Consider the following 20,764-nt stretch of genomic DNA (forward strand, 5'->3'; position numbering starts at 1 on the left):
AAAAAAATCCAAAATCGTTAGTCACAATTTTTTTTTATAAGTGCTTAAAGTTTAAATTTATACGAAATATGTCAAAATTGCGAAAATTTGCAAGTAATTTTGTGGTTGAAAAATCGTAAAATTTTTTTCTTTTATAACTAAGCTTTTAAAATTTGGTACAAGGTTCTCCATAAGTTTTTCTTTAAATATCTGTAAAAAAAACTCAACCGGACTAAGACAAAAAATTTTTAGGAGTGTTTGAAATTTAAATTTTTACAAAACCGCATTAAATAACGGTTTAGCCTCAAACGATTTTTGATATTTGTTATTATTCAAAAAGTATGAGTCGTAGACACTTGAAAATTTTACCAGTTGTTTAAATTGACATTTTCTTTATATAGTTTTATTTTCAAAATATTTCACTAATTTTTAATCTATTTATAGGCAATTGAAATAATCGATTTTTTTTGATTTTTTTTTTTAAAAATGTTGATAAAAAAAAATTAGCTGGGACAAAATACTTGAAAATTTAATAGAAGGGTCCACATATGTTGTTCTAACTCCCATTCAAAAATTATAAAAATACATAGGCACAATTTTTTTTTATAAGCATTTAAAGTTCAAATTTTGACTAAATACGTAAAAATTACGGCAATGTTCAAATTATCTTAGGCAGAAATTCATAAAAGTTTTTCTTTTTAATTCTAAGATTTGGAAATTTAATACAAGGCTCCTAACATATTTTTACAATAGCAGTTGCAAAATAAAAGGAATACATTGTCACAATTTTTATTTATAAGCATTTAAAGTTCAAATTTTGACAACATATTATGTAAAAATCACGAAAATTCGTAAATTATTTTATGCTAGAAATTCATAAAAAATTTTCCTTTTATATCTAAGATTTCAAAATTTAATACAAGGCTCATAATATATTTTTACAATAGCAATTGAAAAATAAAAGAAATATATAGTCACGATTTTTTTTTTATAAGCATTTAAAGTTCAAATTTTGACTAAATACGTAAAAATTACGGCAATGTTCAAATTATCTTAGACAGAAATTCATAAAAGTTTTTCTTTTTAATTCTAAGATTTGGAAATTTAATACAAGGCTCCTAACATATTTTTACAATAGCAGTTGCAAAATAAAAGGAATACATTGTCACAATTTTTATTTATAAGCATTTAAAGTTCAAATTTATACGAAATATGTCAAAATTGCGAAAATTTGCAAGTAATTTAGTGGTTGAAAAATCGTAAAAATGTTTTCTTTTATAACTAAGTTTTTAAAATTTGGTACAAGGTTCTCCATAAGTTTTTCTTTAAAAATAATATATCCTAGACTGACAAATCATCTCCGTTCAGAATCGTTTTTCGTATACAATGATATAATATTATTGGATTCAAATTTAATTCCATCCATTACAGTAACCCACTTGTAACCTACTGTACAGCAGAGCGACATCCACGACTTACCCGCCTTTTTTTTTTTATAATCTGTAGATAAAATATTAAATCTATTCACAATTTTTGATACCAATAGATTATTTTTTTTCTCATTATTAAAACAATATACACTTTGATTGATAAATACTTATTAAAAAGGGAATATATTTGTATGAATAAAATAAGAATTAAATTAATATTTAACAGTTCAGACATAATTAAAACATTCGTATCAGAAAGTTCTTACTACCTAGGTACTTATAAATTATAACTTTTCAGGTTTTACCTCATTTTTTTAAAAATTAAATTAAAAGTGTGTTAAAATGTTAATTTATAACTTAAATATTTAAGAATTGAGTAATAATCATGTTATCTTAGAGTGGGTAAACCTCATAGCTTAGCTATAATGGCGTTTCATCTTGGGGTTGTAAATAGAAATTGCACAAATGAAGTACCTATTAACCTATTAAATGAACTGACGAAAAAAAAATTGATTCTCTAATTTAGGTACCTATAATTTTTACCTATTGGCTATTACCTAATTTGTGTTAGTATATGTTTTTAATTAATAAATTGATTATAAATTATAATCTTTAAATTATGTTTTTACTTTTTAGTGATCAAAGTAGGTACATGTTGAAAGATCAGCGTTATCGCCTTCATCCATACCCAATGGGTATTATCCATGACAAAATCATTTGATTGCCAGTTGCCACTGGTGTCTGATACCAATTAACTCTTAACCGGGTTCGTGCGTGTTTAGAACTCAACATGAACGTATTATTACTAAATAGTAAATAGCATAGGTAAATTGTATGTACCTAATATTGAAATAAGTGCCTACCAATACCAATATTAGTATAATAGTATGTATAATCAATGGTAGTATATCTGTATATAGTGCAATAGACCATGGCCCATAGTGGTATAATACATAGGTACTATTCGACAAACGTCAATACAAATTATAGTTAGGTATAATATTAATAAATATAGGAATTTATTATACAAATTTCAATTATCACAATCTTTAATTAAAACTATACCAAATAATGTCATATCATTGATTCATTTATAATAATAACTACAATAATGTGTCATATAATATTCTAATAACTATAATGTATCTAATAACTATAAATAGTAACGTGGAACCAATAACAATTAAATATTAAACTATATCATAACATAAGGTAAGCATATTGCATATAATAATGTATACTACTTATCATATTATTTTATAATCGTTGTATTAAATTAAATTAACTTTAATTAGGTATTTCAAAGTGGTTTGGATCAATTTTAATTAAAGGCCAGTTTAACATAAAATACCATTGACGCTATTTCCTATTCACTGGAACAAAAATTATATATTGTACGTGTGTGTTTTTAGATATCTCTCAAGCTTTTGATCGCGTTAGGCATGATGACCTTCTGTATAGGCTTAAAAGATTCCTTCCACGTGCTTATTATCTAATTAGAAAACCGTATCTCACAGAACGTCATTTTAACTTTCGGTATGGTTCTGCTCTCTCCGACATAGCAGTTATAAACGCCGGCATTACACAAGGCGGCATATTATCCCCTATTCTACATTTATGTTTTAGACCAACCAACCACTCTTAATACGTCAGTAGATGGTTAAGCTGATGACAAAACGATGATTTCAATCAACAATGATCCACTCACCGCCTCTACAAATCTGAAAAATCACCTTGACCATATGGAAAACTGGTTTACCAAATGGCGTTTTAAAGTTAACCAAAGCAAATCTATTCACACGACCATCACCCTCAGACAGGCTCCGTGTCCTAATGTTTCTCTAAATGACTATAATGACTACATGGTAGTATGGTACACTCATTCCTTGCTCTTCTACTGTTAAATATCTTGGTCTAACACTCGATCAAAGACTTACTTGGGCCCACCATATAAAAACCAAAAGACTAGTTCTAAATAATCACATATAGGCATGCTAAAAACTGTATTATGGAATAATAAATACACCTCCGCGGGCATCTAACTTCTTATGCACAAAAGTACCTATATCACTCAAACCAATGCCCTGGGTTGCGAAGATTGAAGAAGTACGTTTCTGCGAGTTCTACTATGGAGGTATATATAAGTAGCCAATAGTATCGGGCAAGCGAATCATGTACAAAATACAAATACACAATAGTAGCAGGTAAGCACCTTCCTGCAATACAAGTTACAACACTATTTAAAAATCAAAACTGATTGAAATTATTATGACCAGCACTTATCTAGCGGCTAGTACCCAGATAGCATTTTGTAATGATAATATTATAATAGTAATATAATAACGTTATACTAATATTTTCGTGATTATAATGTTATAATTATATTATTAAACAAAAAATTGCTATCTGGGTAGTCAGTACTCAATAGTTTAAACACTTTAAGCTTTAAAGTCCCTCCAGCCTGTGGTTAATTTTGCGTAAATAAATCTATTTTTTCGTCATCGCCATTCAACGACATTCATTTTAAAAATGCATATTTTTGGTGTTTTCGTAATATAATAATATTATAATAGTAGGTATCGTCGTCTTGCAACATAATACATAATATAATAATAATACGATGGTTATTTCGTTATTGCGACGAGCGCAACACCCAGATCATGCCCCCCGGTTTACCCATCGTGGTCCATTATAGCTGCAATTTGTTATTACATACCAGGTATTGCCACAACTTCATAGTGCGATTGTTATTTTTTACCCGACGCCCGTTATTATAATATTATTTTATTTTTATCGATCGACGCATAAATCTTTTTGTCCGTGTGCATTAATAATAATATAGGTACTGCAATATTATGATGACGTTATTATTGTACGATGGCGAATATTACCGTGCGCGTTCCGGGACGGCGTGGCGCCCGATAATTTCTGTTGCGGCGCTAGGACACGCTGTCACCGCAGCCGAGTCCGTTACCCCCACCCAGACGCGGTTCACGGACGACGGAAACGTCAACGCTTTCACATCGCGGGCGCGCAACGTTTCGCCGCGCGCGCGCGCCACACGATACTAATAATAATAATAACAACACACAACCACCTAAATAATAATAATGATTGTTTCCCGTGATAAATCGTTCGTCGTTATCAGGGTCAGGCCGCAGCCCGCAGTGTCCGTAGATCGCGTGAGTTGGCCCGTGCTTCGCCGTCGTCCGTGTTATTGTTTCCGACCATCATCGGCGTCGTCTTTGTTTTTAATATTTTAATATTTTAATAGTTTTAATCATTGTCCTTTCAATCGCAATAATATCGTATCCGCTCGGTCGTGTGCCGCCTACATCCGTCCCCTACGATTCGGCGATCTGACGTTTTAAATACACGCATATTGTGGTCAATTGACAGTCCGCAGGGTACCAGGGATCACCACCTACACATACGTAATAATATACCATGGCACCGGATCAGATCCGTAAGTCCCCAATATTGTGTTATTATTGTTATTATTCGTTCTTTCGCCAACGGGTGACGCAGCCCCGTACTCTGTAGGAGGCGGTATCGTGGGCCCCCGAAACGATGACTGTTGTAGCCGTGTCCGTATTAGGAAATATTATTTTCGCGCGAACGCTTTTTTTTTTTTTTTTTGGCGCGTGACATATGTTTCCCCGGTTTCGTTTCCGTCTCGTTCGCCGTGTTAGAAAGACTTGTTGAATGTACCTAATTTGCTGTAATACAATAATAATAATAATATGTATTATGTATAACGTGCACAGTATAGTCAATCGTCACATTCGTCGTCGTTTGCGGTAAATGAATCACACAAACGGTGAAAGTAGTGCGGGCGCATGACATTTGGGAACATACCTATATCGCTTTCTACGCGGTAAACGTTTAGATATTATTATTATTATACTTTGCTAGGACTTGGGACATTAGATGAAACATTAATATAGTCCAAAAAAACGTCTCTTGTTCGACCCGAGGTCTTGGCTTTATTTTCGCGATCTATTTTAAACGACGACAAATTATTATTACGCGCTTTTGCAGATTCAGATTATATTAATAGAGTTCCGACTTTGTGTGATTACTCTCACGGCCAACTCTCTGACTATATGTCCGGAACAGAATTATACTCGGAATTATACGTACAGATCTAAATATTTTTTTTTTTCTGCACACAAAGAAATCGTGCTTATATTAGATATTAATTGTTTCCTGTTTATACGCTATAGATAGGTATGTCTTAATATTGTTTTTGAATTGATAACAAAACTTATTATACTATTTATTTTCAAATTCATTACAATTTATAAGTAGGTACCTATATTTATTGTTTTTTTGCAAACAATGTTATCTCATTTGTGTGGCTTCAGTGTTTGAATTCATTCCAGTTTTTGTTCTTTCAAATATTTAAACATTTAAATCTGTTTAACGTACCTAGTTCCATGTAATGCAATGACATGTATTCAAGTGATATTATTTGATTAGAATTTATTAAACAAATAATTAAGCATTATGTCCTATCTATAAGTTTATTTAAAACTGATAAAATATACCTATAAATATATTTATTTGAAAGTAATGATAAATTGATAAACCGCCTAGGTACTTATCATATTCTGAATCATTCTCCAGTAATATTACATTTTTTGTAGATTTTTGTAGTTCTCTTTATCCCTAGAAACCCCATATAAAACTTAAGAAAAAAAAATAGGTACTTTTTTAATGTACCTAACTCTGTCCTGCGAGAGAACAAGCTGATTCTGCACATCCCTACTAGACACTGATTCCACTATGGCAAGGTGTCACATTGAGGTATGCAAAATAATTAAGTTTTGTTGGCCTCCATGTTCTCTTGTTGAACAGAGTAAGCATAATGAGATTAGATGAGAATTATGTAGGAACTGGACATTTTTAGAATATATTTATATAAAATGTCACTTCTTCTTAGATAGGTAGGTATAGCATTTATAGATGAAATATAAAATTAATTACTCAACAGTATTTGTGTTTTATAGAAACTATTTTATTTTTATAGTTTGGGATGTTGATGTTTTTTTGATTTCCAAAAAGTTGGCAATAGATGAATTTTTTGTGCCATTATAGATACCTACATCACTCATACTTTCAGTAACTATACCTATTTTCCGAGCTATTTTCTTAGCTATTTTGATTTGATGCATATTTTTTTCAACCATTATTTTTTGCCTTGATAATATTAATTATTGAGTAATTTTTATATTATGTATCTATAGTATACATGTTTAAAAAATAATATTAACAGACTTGTATTTGTTTGGGATTAGGTTTGTACAAAATAATCGAATAACATTTTGTAATGAACACATTATCGGAGTCTGATGTCATTGAAAAATCTCTCCATGTTCCTGAAATTACCCAAATGGCTAATGATAATGAGTTGATATTATCACCAAAAAAACATCTGGTTTGCTTTGCTACCGTCAAAGGGGATTGTTTAGTGACAAAAAACGGTGCATCGTATGCTGGGATAAAGGAGTGTCTGCTCAGTGATCGAATGGTTGATAAAAACGAACCGATTGAAATTCAAATTACAGATTCTGCAATTCCTGACACTGATATTGATAGTGGAATGGAATCTTCAGCGTCTAGCTGGGATCGATCAGTTAATGAAGTAAAAGAACATGCATTTGCTAGGCTTGAGGAAGAATTAAAAAAAGCGAATGAAACATTAAAACTTAGAGATGAAGAAGTATCACGTTTAAGTAGAATACGTGCTGATGTCGAATCAGAATTAGAAGAATTGACTGCTAGTCTATTTCAAGTTAGTAACTTTAATACATTATTGAACAGATAATTATTTTAATATATTTTTATTGTAGGAAGCTCATAATATGGTGAAAGAAGCAAATTTACGCCAGGCGGCTGCAACCAGAGCATTAAAAGAATCTTCAATGAAAGTTGATGTTTTATCTGCTGAAGTGACAGCATTAAAAACCCTTGTACTAACTTCTACACCAAGTCACCCTAATTTATCAAGAGAAGATAGCATTTCGATGCCAGGTTAGTATAATTTATTATAGGTAATATTTATTTGTTTTTATAGTCGCAGATAACTTGTAATAGTAAACAGTAGTAGATAGTAAATGAATAAATGTGATAATTTATTAATATGTATAATTTACAATGCACAATTGTAAATGTATTTATTAATTTATTGTTTATATATATAAGGTAGTAACGAGTACAATAATTAATAAACTTGTTGTTTTCGTACATATAGGTATTAAGACATTATTATTTAAACATTATTTTTATAATTATTTTTCTTAAAAATAAATATTCTCACTGTATCATTTGGTGGTTCGGGTGTGTTCTTTATCCAAGGGTGCCCATTATTGTCTCTGTATTCGCTAAAATGTTTGTTTACCACACGCTCCATGCCTAGATTCTGAGCTATTTTTGCACTGAAGTAATTAGTACAATCCATGCAAATAACTGAGATATCATCATTGAGTAAAGCTGCTTCAAACGATTGTTTGGCCAAAGCTGTGGACAATCCAAGACTACGGTATTGTTTTGCTGTTGCTAAGGTTTTAATCTCCCACATTGTGTCTACATTTAACATTTTAAATAGACATGGCTCACTCTGAATTGATGCCCAGAATCTTAAAGCACGATATAAATCTATATTGCTTTCATTGTATAGATCTAAAAAAGTTTTTAAATTAAACATTTATTTGTGTATAAGAATATCATATTAGTATCATATAGTAAAATAAATCAAATTCACTAACCGGCATGTATTTTTTGTTTCAATGCAGTATCAGGTTTTGTAATACTATTTATAGCCAGAGATGCCACAGCTTTACTATTTTTATCAATAGCTACTAATGTAATGTCATTTTTTTTTGGCTTCATAAAAGCATTCATTTAATTTTTCAACATCTATTTTCTGAGCTTTGAAAACCGGTTCATCTAAATAGAAATCCTTCATTGTTGATTTGATATTTAGTATGTGTTCTTCTCTTGCACAAACAATCTCTATGTTTTCTGGACATTTATCCATTTTCTAAAAAAATATGTAAAATAGTCATTATAGTTTAAGAAATATTGCATACCTATCATACTTTTCCGTTGTAACAAGTTGGTAGCAAACAAATATTTCGTAAATACATTGGTGAAAGTTGAAGTATTCGTTTTTGAATAAACATCATATCTAATGAGTATTATTTTACTAGATATGATTGTTTATGATTGTTACTTTTTTATTAGTAGGTAATTACAAATTAATGTTTTCAAAAATATAATATAAATTAGTAAATTACATCAAACTGTTTATTATTATTATTATCACATCATTTCTATTAATAATTACAGTTACATTATTTTAAGCCAATCAATAAAATTACATTGACATTTATATAAACTATTTAACTACTATAAATGTTTAATTTAATTATTTTTTAGGAGGACTAAGTGGTGTTGGACTATTTTATCGTAAACATAAGAGATCTCCCTCGCACAATAACCTTAAGTACGGCAGAGAAAATTCTCCACCAGATTCTCCGCTAAAACAAAAGTCTAATCAATCCGAAACAGACACAGACATTTTAGACATATCTAATAGTGCTGAGGTAAGTAAATTTTATGTTTTTTTATTTTTATAATATAGTATTATAATATTTTTAACTATGATATTTTAAGGTTGATCCAAATGTGCATCGTGAATTTGTTCTTTGGATGAAATCTCCTACTTTAGACAAATCAGATGCCTTTATAAGTCGAATATACAGAGAAGATATCGATCAATGTCTAGAGTTTAATAATTCAACTTTGGCAATGGATGTTAGAAATGCAATTGAAAGTGGGAATCTTTTTATTGAGTCTATGGACAAGTCAAAATCTCATTTTCCAAAGTAAATAAATAATTTTATATTAGTTTTCTCTATTTAATGTAGTTGGGACTTTGGAGTTACTTGGGTTTTTTTCAATGATACCTGAGTGTTATAGTGATTACAGTTTTATTAATTTATCACAATGATTCAATGATGGTACACAGGTGTTATGATATTATTAAAACTATAAAGTTGATATTGTCAATTTAGGATTGGGTTTCACAAAAGTGATTCTAATAAATGGTTCTATAAGACTTATAGATACTATAATCAGTGATAAAAATGAATGAGCTGTACCAATGTACCCAGTATAAAAATACAAACAATTGAAATAATATTAATGTTAAAGTAATTAATATCCAGTTTTTCTAATTTCAGAAAATGTGCTCTAATGGAACTGCCATTGCTGTGTCTCTATAGAATGAATTTAGGAGGAGCAGATAGCGAATGTTATTGCATTTCACAAATTTGTCGAAATAGAGTGAGAATTGTTTTTTATGTAATTTTAATCTTACACTAATATGTTTGATATTATTTATTGTTTTGATTTGTGTTAAACAACAATAGTAATTATAATTTTTTTTTAGATTACTGCGGTATGTGATTTCCTCAACTACCTCAGATACATTCAAAGGGGCTTGGTTAAAAGTCTAGGTTTGTAACTCAGTAATATATTTCTTATTCTTTTACAACACACAAAAAAAAATAATTACACTGTTCAAAATATATTTAATATATTAATTTTAAAACTACCAGGTAGATAATACTATTAGCCACTTTATGAATCAAAAAATAGTTATTAAAATACCTTGAATGTCGGGTATTTTGTTAATTGTTTTTAAAAGTCACTTGATTTTGATAAAAATAATGTTGTTTTATTCGTAATATACATTTGTTTGAAAATATTTATGTTAAAATAGACACGAAATTTATAATTCAAACCAAACAAATAATGATTTATATTGGGTGTTTACTTTGAAAAATTATATTTCTGGTTCAAAATTACTTCTTTTTATTTTAATTTCTATACAGTATAATATTATATAATTATTGAACAGAATAACAATAATGTCACAATATTACACATAACATGCCATATTGTACAGATTATATCAAGTCACCTGAATAATTTTTTTTTAATGAATGTAATTCATTCATATTTCTCATATATTTTCATAATGCGTGACAATGATAACATTTTTGTCTATTCTTTTAATTTTTTTTGCACTGTTTGAATTTGAACTTTTTTACATCAAAAAATGTAACAATTTTAAAATGTAATTTTTATTTTATAATATAATAATAGTATACTAATGCTAGGTTGCACAAAATATTTTATGAATCAATGATCCCTTAAACAAGATTTAGTGGCCCACGATTGGTCCATTCAATTTTTATTGAACTATTAAATTTAATAAATTGTTTATGCAACCCAGCATAAGTTTTTACACTAGACAAAAAAAATTTTTCTAACTGTTCAAGATGTTTGGATTTGAACTTTTTAATTTCTTAGAGTTCAAGCTGTATAAGTGTTCGATAACCCATATTTATTGTTATTAAATGTGTTTTTATTTTATAAAAATACTAGGGGGCTCTGCTCGTTTTGCTCGTTAACCTCCCTTCAATTTTTGCGAGCTAAAAATGTATAACTAATTAAAAAGATCTGAATGCAAAAGAATACAAACATTATAAATTATTAATATTTCAATTAAAATATAATACAATATAATATTGGTTGTTGTGGTAATTATTTGATGAAACTATTTTTCAACACTTTTATAAAATAGCGATATTTTTACCAAAATGTGATCTCAATGCTTACATTTTTAATGGTATGTTTTATTCAATATATAATTATGATTCAACATTAAACTCCCACAGTAATTTTATTTCATAAAGTACCTACTTACTAAAAAAATTCACATACCTTCCCGTACAAGTATACAATAAATAAACTTAATAAACTGTATCCATCAATATGTAATCAGTTAAAATTAATATCGATCACACATTTTAAAAAAAAGTTACAATATATGTAATAAACTCAATGGCATATGTATAACAGAAAAATTAAAAATATATCAAAACAACTAGAATTTGTATCGATTTAAAGTTTAGGAACCTGATTTGACTACATAATAATATATTTAGATTATTGTAATAGTACATAAATAATATATATAAATAATTTCAAGATAATATCTAACATTACAGAATTTGAATTATTGTTCATATTTTAGTTTTACCTTTGAGCAAATTTACAATATGTAATTAAGTTTGATGTTACAACAGTATATTCTGAATTAAAAACTATAACTAAAATGCTATCATTTAATAATAATTTTCGTTAGGTAAATTGTATACATCGAATTAGAAGGCGTCAAGTCATGTTTAGTGCAAGATTATTTATCACTTTAAGTTACAATATTAGTGTCAAGATGGATAATCAGATTTAATGGAATCTATGAGAACATCATTTAACAAAATAGAAAAAACTAAATTTCTAATAAAATAGTGTATATTAAGTTTTACACCTCGAACACTATTTACAATGGAACATAATACAATTCATAACAAACAAGCATACACATGTATCTATAATATAAGTAATATTTATAATTATTTTTACTTATGGATTAAAAATAATTTATTATATTCTCACGTAGAAGTACTGTAGTTAAACAAAAACAGTAGATTTCATAACTTAATAGTTATAATGTACTACGTACGTCGTACATATAATTAAGTTTTAAAAAGTACTTGCATTCTTTTAGAATGATACATTTTCCAATAATTGGAAATAGTACTTGTATATTATAGTATTTTACCTCACAAAATTACATCTGATAAAAATGACCATTACACGAGTTAGTTGAAATTTATTATTGACATATCTGATAATTTTTTTTGCTGAACACATGTACATTTATATTATATATTGGCACATTGCTTTGAATTGCTTAAACATATTTTAGATTCTGAGCATAGTAGGGAGGAGCTGTATTGTTTTTCAATAAATTGTGCATTTTTATTCATTACAGTGAAATCTGTACAATTACATTTAACCTAATTAATAATTAAAAATTGAACACTATGAGAAATTTGTAACTTTTTTAATTATACTTTTTTAATACCACAGATAAAATTTTATCTGTTATTATAATACAATCTGCAGTAATTCCCTCGCAGCCTCGCTTCGCTCAGAATCTGAAATTAAAACAATTAATCTTGGAAGAATATGATTAGGAACTCAAGAAAATATTATTAGAACAGACTGTCATGGGTCCGTATACTGTAGCCCACACTCATGATATCTATCAAACGACTTTTCGCTTTTCTCATTTTGTAACCAAACTTAAACAAGAAGGTAAATGTCGTGGGTTCATTAATATTACGAAAATTACAAAGAAAGCGTTTTACGTGCTATACTTAAATAGTACACTGTAAGGTTAATTTTATTAACACAATACACGTCTTATCTAGTTAATTTGGTTATTTTTATCTAATTTGAGTAGTAAGGTTATTAAATGAGAAATGAAGAGGCGGTTTCGATAAAAGCTTGTTTGTTTTCGAAGGATAGGTATAACACGTCATGTCATCTATTGATCCATTTAAGTAATTAATTAATTTTTAATGTATAATTACACGAACCACGGACACGTAATTTAACGGGATGAGCACCAAGCTTGTATAAATTAAACTTTAAAGCAATGCGAAAGTTATTTTTAGTAATTAGTAATGATCACTAATTGGTACCTATGCCATTGAGGTACACACATTTTTAGACTTTCTATTAATATTTTATGTTTTTTTTTTTCTAGAAAACGATATGTACTGGGAAATCGTAAGACTGCGAAAACAAATGATGTTGGCTAAGTTGGGTCTAGCTTTGACATCGTAACATTGCTAATGTAAATTATTAAAAAAAAAAAAAAATGGAAAACCATATTACGATAGTGTTGTAGTAACGTTATCGAACTGATAATAATACAGATGTTACGTGTTATTTTTTGTGATCATATCTTGTGATTTTTTTTCGGATAGTAAGTATGTGCATTGTACATATATATTAAGTATAATTTAAATCCGATTATATTGTGGACCGAAAGCGCAAGACCCCTAAAACGTACAGCCGATGTATCTTTACGTGATTACGTCTTATAATGAAATATCTAAAACAACAATAACTGCCGGATAAATGTTATGATATTTTAAAGCTTCCCTGGCCACAACCCACCTATATCTACTTAGTTTTTATATTTTTACTTATCTTTGTGCAACTATACATTTTAATCGATAAGTGATAAAAAATTATACCTATACCATAATTTTACTTAGGTAGGTACCTACACGCAATTGTCTTGCCAATTGATGTGAATGTGATTTAATATATTGTAATATACATATAAGGCAGTTAATATTTATAATATTAACTATAGAACAAAATATAGTTTATAATTGTTTACGAAAGATCTGAAATGGTGAGATATATATATTTTATATTTTTGTTTTTTTTACATATATATATATATTTTTATGTATTAATTTGTATACTTCGACAGTGTATTGAAATAATTTGTGTGTAAAACATCACAAATATACAATATATTTCGAATAATAAATAATAATAATAAAAACATTTTAATGCAATAAATCGAATTATTAAAATATTATTATTTTTTTGTTATAATTTATACATTAATTTAAACAATACAATACGAACTGTTAAAATATGATTTATTGTCTACCGGTTCAGTGACGTATCAGTGGCGTACTCACAGGGGGATTTTGGATGTTTAACTCCCCTCCTCCTTGGTATTATTTTACTATATTATGTAATATATACATAAACGCCTATTTATTACGTACGCATATAATTTTTTTTATAAAACCCCTCCCATTGACAATATAGGTGACATGGCTCGATCGCGATCATTTTATACAGTACCTCTCCTCCCTTCACGCAATGATCAAATCTCAAATAATAAGACTTATTATTTTTTATTATTTGTTACTTAGTAACCAATAACTTAGGGGGCTTCTGACCTTTGAATAGACTATAGAATAATGAATAATCTATTCACTTTTCGTTTTTACATATAGACAATAGACCACTTTACCGTTTGGAAAAATATCTTCGCCAATTTTCTTATTAGTATCTACATTTTCGAAAATGTTTAGCAGGAGGTCATAATAAGGTAGGTGCAGCATAATAATTCTAAATGTTATGGGATAGATTGTATTGTATGCCACACTATAATGTACCTACGAATTTCCAACAGTTCCGGTAACACGAGAAACGATTAAGACTGACGAATGATAATAAAACTAACATTAATTCAACATTAATTACACTATTTCAGTCGTTTTTGCTACTATATAATATTAGTCTATAGAGTGGGACTTATACCTATATAGACTAATTTATTTAATCTATGATGCCGCCCATATTACTCACTCGTGCTTTATACAATTCAATTATTATTTAATTACTACACATTATCTGACTATAATAATAATAGCAGTCTCCAAAGAACAAGCGATAGAAGGTGACCTGTAGTATGTAATCTGCCCATGCATATTGGACACTACTTAAGGCCTGCATGGCTACATACAAATACTGCAGCTCTATTCATCGGCATGTGCCTGATAAAAGAGAACTCTATTTTACAGTAGTCGAATTTAAATAAATCTATACTATTCATAAGCTTTTTTTGTATGTTATTGGAAAATAATATTTACAATAGGTATAAGTACCTATATTAGATATTATTATGTTATATTTTTACAATAATTGATTATGTGTGTTTTCTTTTTCTGAGTTCATTACGTTTTCGATAATCAAATATCAGCGTTGAAAATTGTTAAGAGAGAGAGAGAGAGAGGGGGGGGGGGGTTGTTATAGTATTTTTTATTGAATATTAAAAATGAACATTTCTTAGTGTTCCTGGTAAGTATTCTAGAAAAAACTAACAAAAAGTTCTGAAATTGGGAGTATTCACGCAACGTCAATTTTTGACAAAATCGATTTTTCATTGTTATTCAAAAAGAAATAATCGTAGACTTGAAATTGTCATCAAATATTCGTATAATAATTTTCTATACATAACAGTATAAATATTTAGTATCACGCACGATGCAATTTTCGAAACGCTTTGACTACTCACTTGCCTTAAGCTATTTACATCACAAACATCTTAATCACACTCTTTTACTGTACATCGCTCAGTTGGTATTGATTATTGACTTGGAAGCACGGTTATCTGTGTGTAGATAACCGTGCTTGGAAGTCAGTGGCGTATATAGAAATAATTTTTGTGGTGTGCTATAGTAGATAGAAACTAGCGAGTGATCTATTACTTAGAGACTACTTTCTACTATATATATTTAACAGTTTCTATAAATATGTTCGTGTTTATTATTTTTCAACAAGCTATGCAATATTATAATTTATAATAGTACGTAATAAAATATGTTGTTGTTCTATTTAAAAAATACTGTAATTTCGGGGAGGGGGGGCCGCTGCAGCCCACTAGGTCCGCCCCCTATATACGCCACTGTTGGATGTTATATGAGATGTACTTGGGAAAAATTATTGTTTCAGCCTTCTGAATAATTAAGAAAATAATAATTTAAGAAACTATCCATAGAAATGGACGCTGGATCTATAACAGTTTCCTTCGCTCAGAATCCCTTTTTTCGTATTAAATGAATTCAATTTTAAGTTTTAACACATCTATTACGGCGACCACCTATTGGCTATTCAACTGCGAGACGTGCTAGTAACCTAAATAGTACCCAAGTACCTGTAAAAACAAAAACTAGTTCCGGTTTTTTATTTTTCTGTTAAATAAACTTTTCGAGTAAACAAATACGAATGAATTCGTAGTCTTTACACGAACTCGGGGCATGCATGAATATTATAACATAAAAGTAGGTATAAAATCAATGATTACAATAATAATAATATGTACTATAATACCCATTGCCACCTACCTATTTCGTTTTTACCCGATTGCAATATACGATTCGATGATATTTTTTCTCGTCTACAATATCCCGTTTTCGTATGTTTAAATTGTCATCACGTAAAACGTAAATCACACGTAAATTGGCTGACAGCAGTACTGTGCACTAAATACTAATATTATAATAATATTATTTCCTTAGCGTATTTGTTTTGTTTTCGCCGATGTAATCATACGTTTTCTTTGCAGGTTAGGAATTTTTGATAACCCCGGTCGCCTTAAACCCGCCAATCACGGACACAACATTTCTTGCCATATTATATTGCCATGACTTTGTTTACTCGCATATATTTTGTTGGAAGTTAACCGAAACTACAAGTCTGCAATGCCATCCCTTGAATAGAGACTATAAACAATATAATTATTTACATTATTGTAGTATTATATTATTATATTATGTTTGTAATTTTTTCGACCATAGTCCATAATAATAAATTATGATAATTATTTTTGATACTGCGGCCGTGTGGGTACACCATTGATTGCATTATTACAAGTATACAGTTACAACCCAGTTAGGAAATTTAGTAAACTGAAACGACAATTAATAAAAAGTTAGGTAGGCCGAACCGGTTAGCGATAAATCGATGGATGGCCACTCGCCACTAGGTAATCAAAAGTGATACAGGTTATAAGCATTTAATATGTGTGAGAAAGGTAATATTATGTGTCCCGCTAGGCCATTATAATCAATATTTTTACTTTCATTTTGTATACACACCTACTTGTATCATAGTTTTATTAATGAAAACTATTCCTAAGAACCTAAAAATTACGAGTATACGCGTGGCAGTATGTCACAAATATAGAATGATAAAAATGTATCAAAATGTATTATTACCTATACGGCTATACTCTTATTATAGTTATTATTACCTATAGGTATAAATAGGCAACCAAATCAACTCTTATTTTAGATAATACATAACTTGATATTATATTTTTATCGTAATATGTGTTATAACTTATTACTACATATAATACATATACTATATAATATTATGTACAAGCGTAGGTATACGCTTTTTAAATGTTAAATAATATTTGCACGTCAATCGTCAATATTATAGAATTGCGATATGCACCTACGTCCGTGCGGGATCTCATCTAAGGGATAAAGACATGACACTCATAATACCCATAAATTATTAGTTGCCTATAGTTAATAAAGCTTTTATTTATACCTAGTTAGGTAATATATTTTACTATATTAGATAGGCACCTAAAATACGCACAAATTGCAACGACCATTATAATAACTTCGAAAATTGCCTATATTAAACTCCTAAAAAACTGTACCGATACATCGCAAATTCTAAAATCATTAAAAGGAAAATTAATAAATAAATAATACATCACTATAGAATATGGCTATATTAAAATAAATCAACACATGATTACTTCTTGAGAAATAATTTTACTATAATGGATTAAATTAAAACAATGTTTTTTTTCCATTTTAAATGACACTCGATGGATCGTAGGTATATAATTTGAAAACATTGTTAAATCGAGGACCTCCGAATTTGACAAAGCTAGGTCATAAGTGATGAAAACGACGACGACAACCGTTTTCCCGAATATGATCATCGGAAATTAATATCAAAGTTTCACTGTCACGATACCTATATGTTTTTAATAATAATTTGAGCCGTGGCTCAACTCAATAATAAAATAAAATAAAAAAAAAACTACAAAATCATTCATTTTTGGCAGCTTAATATTTTAAAGTATGATCATTGTAAGTAGGTACACTATTGAAAAAATAAATTTCTAAAACATACATGAAAATATAAAATTCTAATTTATGAATGCTGCAAATTTAAATTTTCTACTATAATTAAATATGTACACAATACACCGAACGGTGTCTGTTTAGGTTTCTGCGGTATTTTGGCTATAGAAGTATGGACGTGTCAGTATGGCGTCCTCCATATTATGCCTTGGAAATGTAAAAATTATTTAAATCGTACACTTACAATCGAAACCAAAAGTTTTCAGCTCCACCTTCCCCATAAACCACTCAAGGTACGGCGTTTAGGTCTGGATAGAGCCAATCACATATTATATTGAACTACGAGTGAATAATATTGACCCGACATAGGTATAAACGTAACGACGACATATAGCCACCCTGTACGAGAGCATTTAGGTGCAGATTTCAAAGGTTTTATAGTGTCTAATAGCTCCGCTCGTCAAAATCTAAAATTAAATGTTGAATGGATATATGTAGTTAGTTCGATATAACTTTATAACTATGTGCACATTCATTTGGCACTGATGGTGACGGCAATTTTAAGGGGAGTTTATAGATTCCAGTATTATCTTTATTATCCTCGTAATTTCTTTATTCAACAGGTATGGTTGTGTATAAATTTCCACACCACCTTTGCGAAAAACCACAACATTGGTATAATGAAGTCCGTTTAAACGCATGAGGTATTATACATGGCGCGTTTTTTTTATTGTGGTATCCCCGTTAAGGCCTAATCCACATGTGCAAATAAAGCGTCAATTTTATCCACACTTTCACCACAAAGTAATTTACTGTTAATGATCAATGATGGATACGTTTTTGTTTATAATGTATTTATACAAGAATTGTTTAATAGGTTATGTGTTTTGACAAAAGACCGTTACGGTTGACAATGCCTAATTAGAAAAATAATAATGTAATGATGGTAAAATCTGCAAAAGTCTGTTCATGATTGGATTGAACATTATGGAATTCGATGATGCATCTCGAGTATTTTTTGTATGGCGAATTTGTGGATTTAATTTTTAATCAATAGGAAATATATAATAATAATAACAATTTAATAATTTAAATTATTTAACCCACGCACTGGTGAATTATTATCCAAAATAATTTATTTCGATAGGTACTGTCAATTTTTCTGCCAACATTCATAAATTTATAAGTTACACGGGTTCATATTATTATTTATTAGGAACTTTTTTTTAATACCGTATGGATATTGGTGAAAAATGTTACAGTGACAATAAACCAACGTTAGAATAGTGACAATAAATATATAAATCATTCAAGTAATTTTAAATAAATTAAATTGACACTTCATTTGCACTTAAATTCTTGTAAATTACTTACCTTTAAAAATATGCAGTATATTATGAGTTATAAGTTATAACTATAGTGCTCGGAAGTTATAGGAACTAAAAAAGGAAAAATATGCATGAAAAAATGTCAAATATGCAAAATAGATTGATAACAATTGTAAACTCCAAAAAAAGCCATTTTCTGTTGCTATTAAATTTATTGTACTAAAAGAAATGTAAAATTTGAAAAAATAAATTTATAATATTTAAAATATGGTGAATAACTGTATGGCATTTTTAGATTTTATTGAACTGAAAAAAATAGTTAAAAAAATATATTCGAAAAGATAATACATCGGAATATCGGCATGATAGAGATTAAATGCGTATCGCACTGTTTTCTTTATAACTTAAATGAATAGTTGATTGAGGTGATAACAATAAATACCTACCTACATTAATATGGAGTAATATATTCAATATTATTATTAAAAGACACGGCTAGATAAAAAAAAAGATCAATTAATTTTTTTTTTTTTAAAACATTAAAATGCAAATGAAGATCAAGAAATATGCAATTTTCCCCTAAAATTGACGAAATATGCGAAACATGCATTTTCAATATTCAATTTTTAAACTGACCATTGTGTAGCTCGGATTTTTTTTAGCTTAGTGTTCTATAAATCGAGAGCATAATATAGAATAATATATTACAACTCCAGTGAACACCTACGGTCCTACAACTTCCGAGCCCTAATTATAACATTTAAAATACTATCCTCGTCATCAACTATTTTCATTTATATGTATTATTATGAAATATTTTTAAATCATTAGTGCATAAGTATTAATTTCATTCTCTTTGAGAACTACTACTAATGCGTAAAAAATAAAAAAATTTAAATCCTCACTCATGCATTTTCTAATCACAACCAGCGAGAAGGGAAAGAGATAAGACTTCCGTACGGAACATTTTCTTTTTTTCGGCATCGACGACGTTGCTGGAACTTCTTGCGAATCACTTCGACAACTTTCGCACGGGCTGCAGTGTTGAATGTTGAATGTTTTAAGTAGAGGAAAAACAATTAATATTTTAATATATAACGTTACTTTTTTAAGTTTAAACACTCTATATTAAATCTAAAATTAAAAAAATATCAAAATAATAAAACTAATAATTGGATACATTTAAAACCATTCACTGTTAAACATATTACGGTATAAATAAACAAATAATTTCTATTCGATTAAACATTTACGTACACACAACAATATTATATAGTCTCGTTTTTAGCCAGCATACATGAAACTTTTGGAAATTAAAAATGATAAGCAATTATTATATAAATACTAATAATAGATAATTAGATAAATTAATAACCATTTCATGATATTTAGC

The 20,764-nt window shown here is 28.8% G+C and overlaps 3 protein-coding genes across 5 annotated transcripts in view; 1 reads left to right on the forward strand and 2 right to left on the reverse strand.

Annotated features, from left to right (window-relative positions):
* Positions 1 to 4,452, reverse strand: part of LOC103310141 (coiled-coil domain-containing protein 191) — a 21,356-nt gene extending 16,904 nt beyond the window's left edge. The window contains exon 1 of the mRNA XM_016806526.2: positions 4,126 to 4,452. Coding sequence (XP_016662015.1) covers positions 4,126 to 4,146 — 21 coding nt within the window. The 5' untranslated portion in view covers positions 4,147 to 4,452. The remainder of the gene's footprint in view (positions 1 to 4,125) is intronic.
* Positions 4,453 to 4,513: 61 nt separating this feature from the next.
* On the forward strand, positions 4,514 to 13,330 carry LOC100159599 (rab-3A-interacting protein). 3 transcript variants are annotated; one of them, XM_001945649.5, is made up of 8 exons: positions 4,514 to 4,875; positions 6,710 to 7,206; positions 7,265 to 7,445; positions 8,853 to 9,019; positions 9,090 to 9,301; positions 9,659 to 9,761; positions 9,868 to 9,934; positions 13,102 to 13,330. In XM_001945649.5, exons 2-8 carry the CDS (start codon positions 6,742 to 6,744, stop codon positions 13,179 to 13,181), a joined length of 1,275 nt encoding a protein of 424 aa, XP_001945684.1. In that variant the 5' UTR covers positions 4,514 to 4,875; positions 6,710 to 6,741; the 3' UTR covers positions 13,182 to 13,330. The 3 variants fall into 3 exon arrangements, with proteins under 3 accessions (XP_001945684.1, XP_008185644.1, XP_016662016.1); XM_008187422.3 differs by having other exon boundaries at positions 4,517 to 4,875; positions 6,980 to 7,206; XM_016806527.2 differs by lacking the exon at positions 4,514 to 4,875 and adding an exon at positions 5,078 to 5,286.
* On the reverse strand, positions 7,546 to 16,671 carry LOC100158882. The gene is made up of 3 exons (XM_001949922.5): positions 16,277 to 16,671; positions 8,180 to 8,454; positions 7,546 to 8,093 (listed from the first exon to the last, which is right to left on the reverse strand). The coding sequence occupies exons 2-3, from the start codon at positions 8,313 to 8,315 to the stop codon at positions 7,684 to 7,686; spliced, it is 546 nt and encodes a 181-aa protein (XP_001949957.1). The 5' UTR covers positions 8,316 to 8,454; positions 16,277 to 16,671; the 3' UTR covers positions 7,546 to 7,683.
* Positions 16,672 to 20,764: the final 4,093 nt, after the last annotated feature.

This window comes from Acyrthosiphon pisum, chromosome A3 (assembly GCF_005508785.2).
Source record: "Acyrthosiphon pisum isolate AL4f chromosome A3, pea_aphid_22Mar2018_4r6ur, whole genome shotgun sequence".
Taxonomy (NCBI): domain Eukaryota; kingdom Metazoa; phylum Arthropoda; class Insecta; order Hemiptera; family Aphididae; genus Acyrthosiphon; species Acyrthosiphon pisum.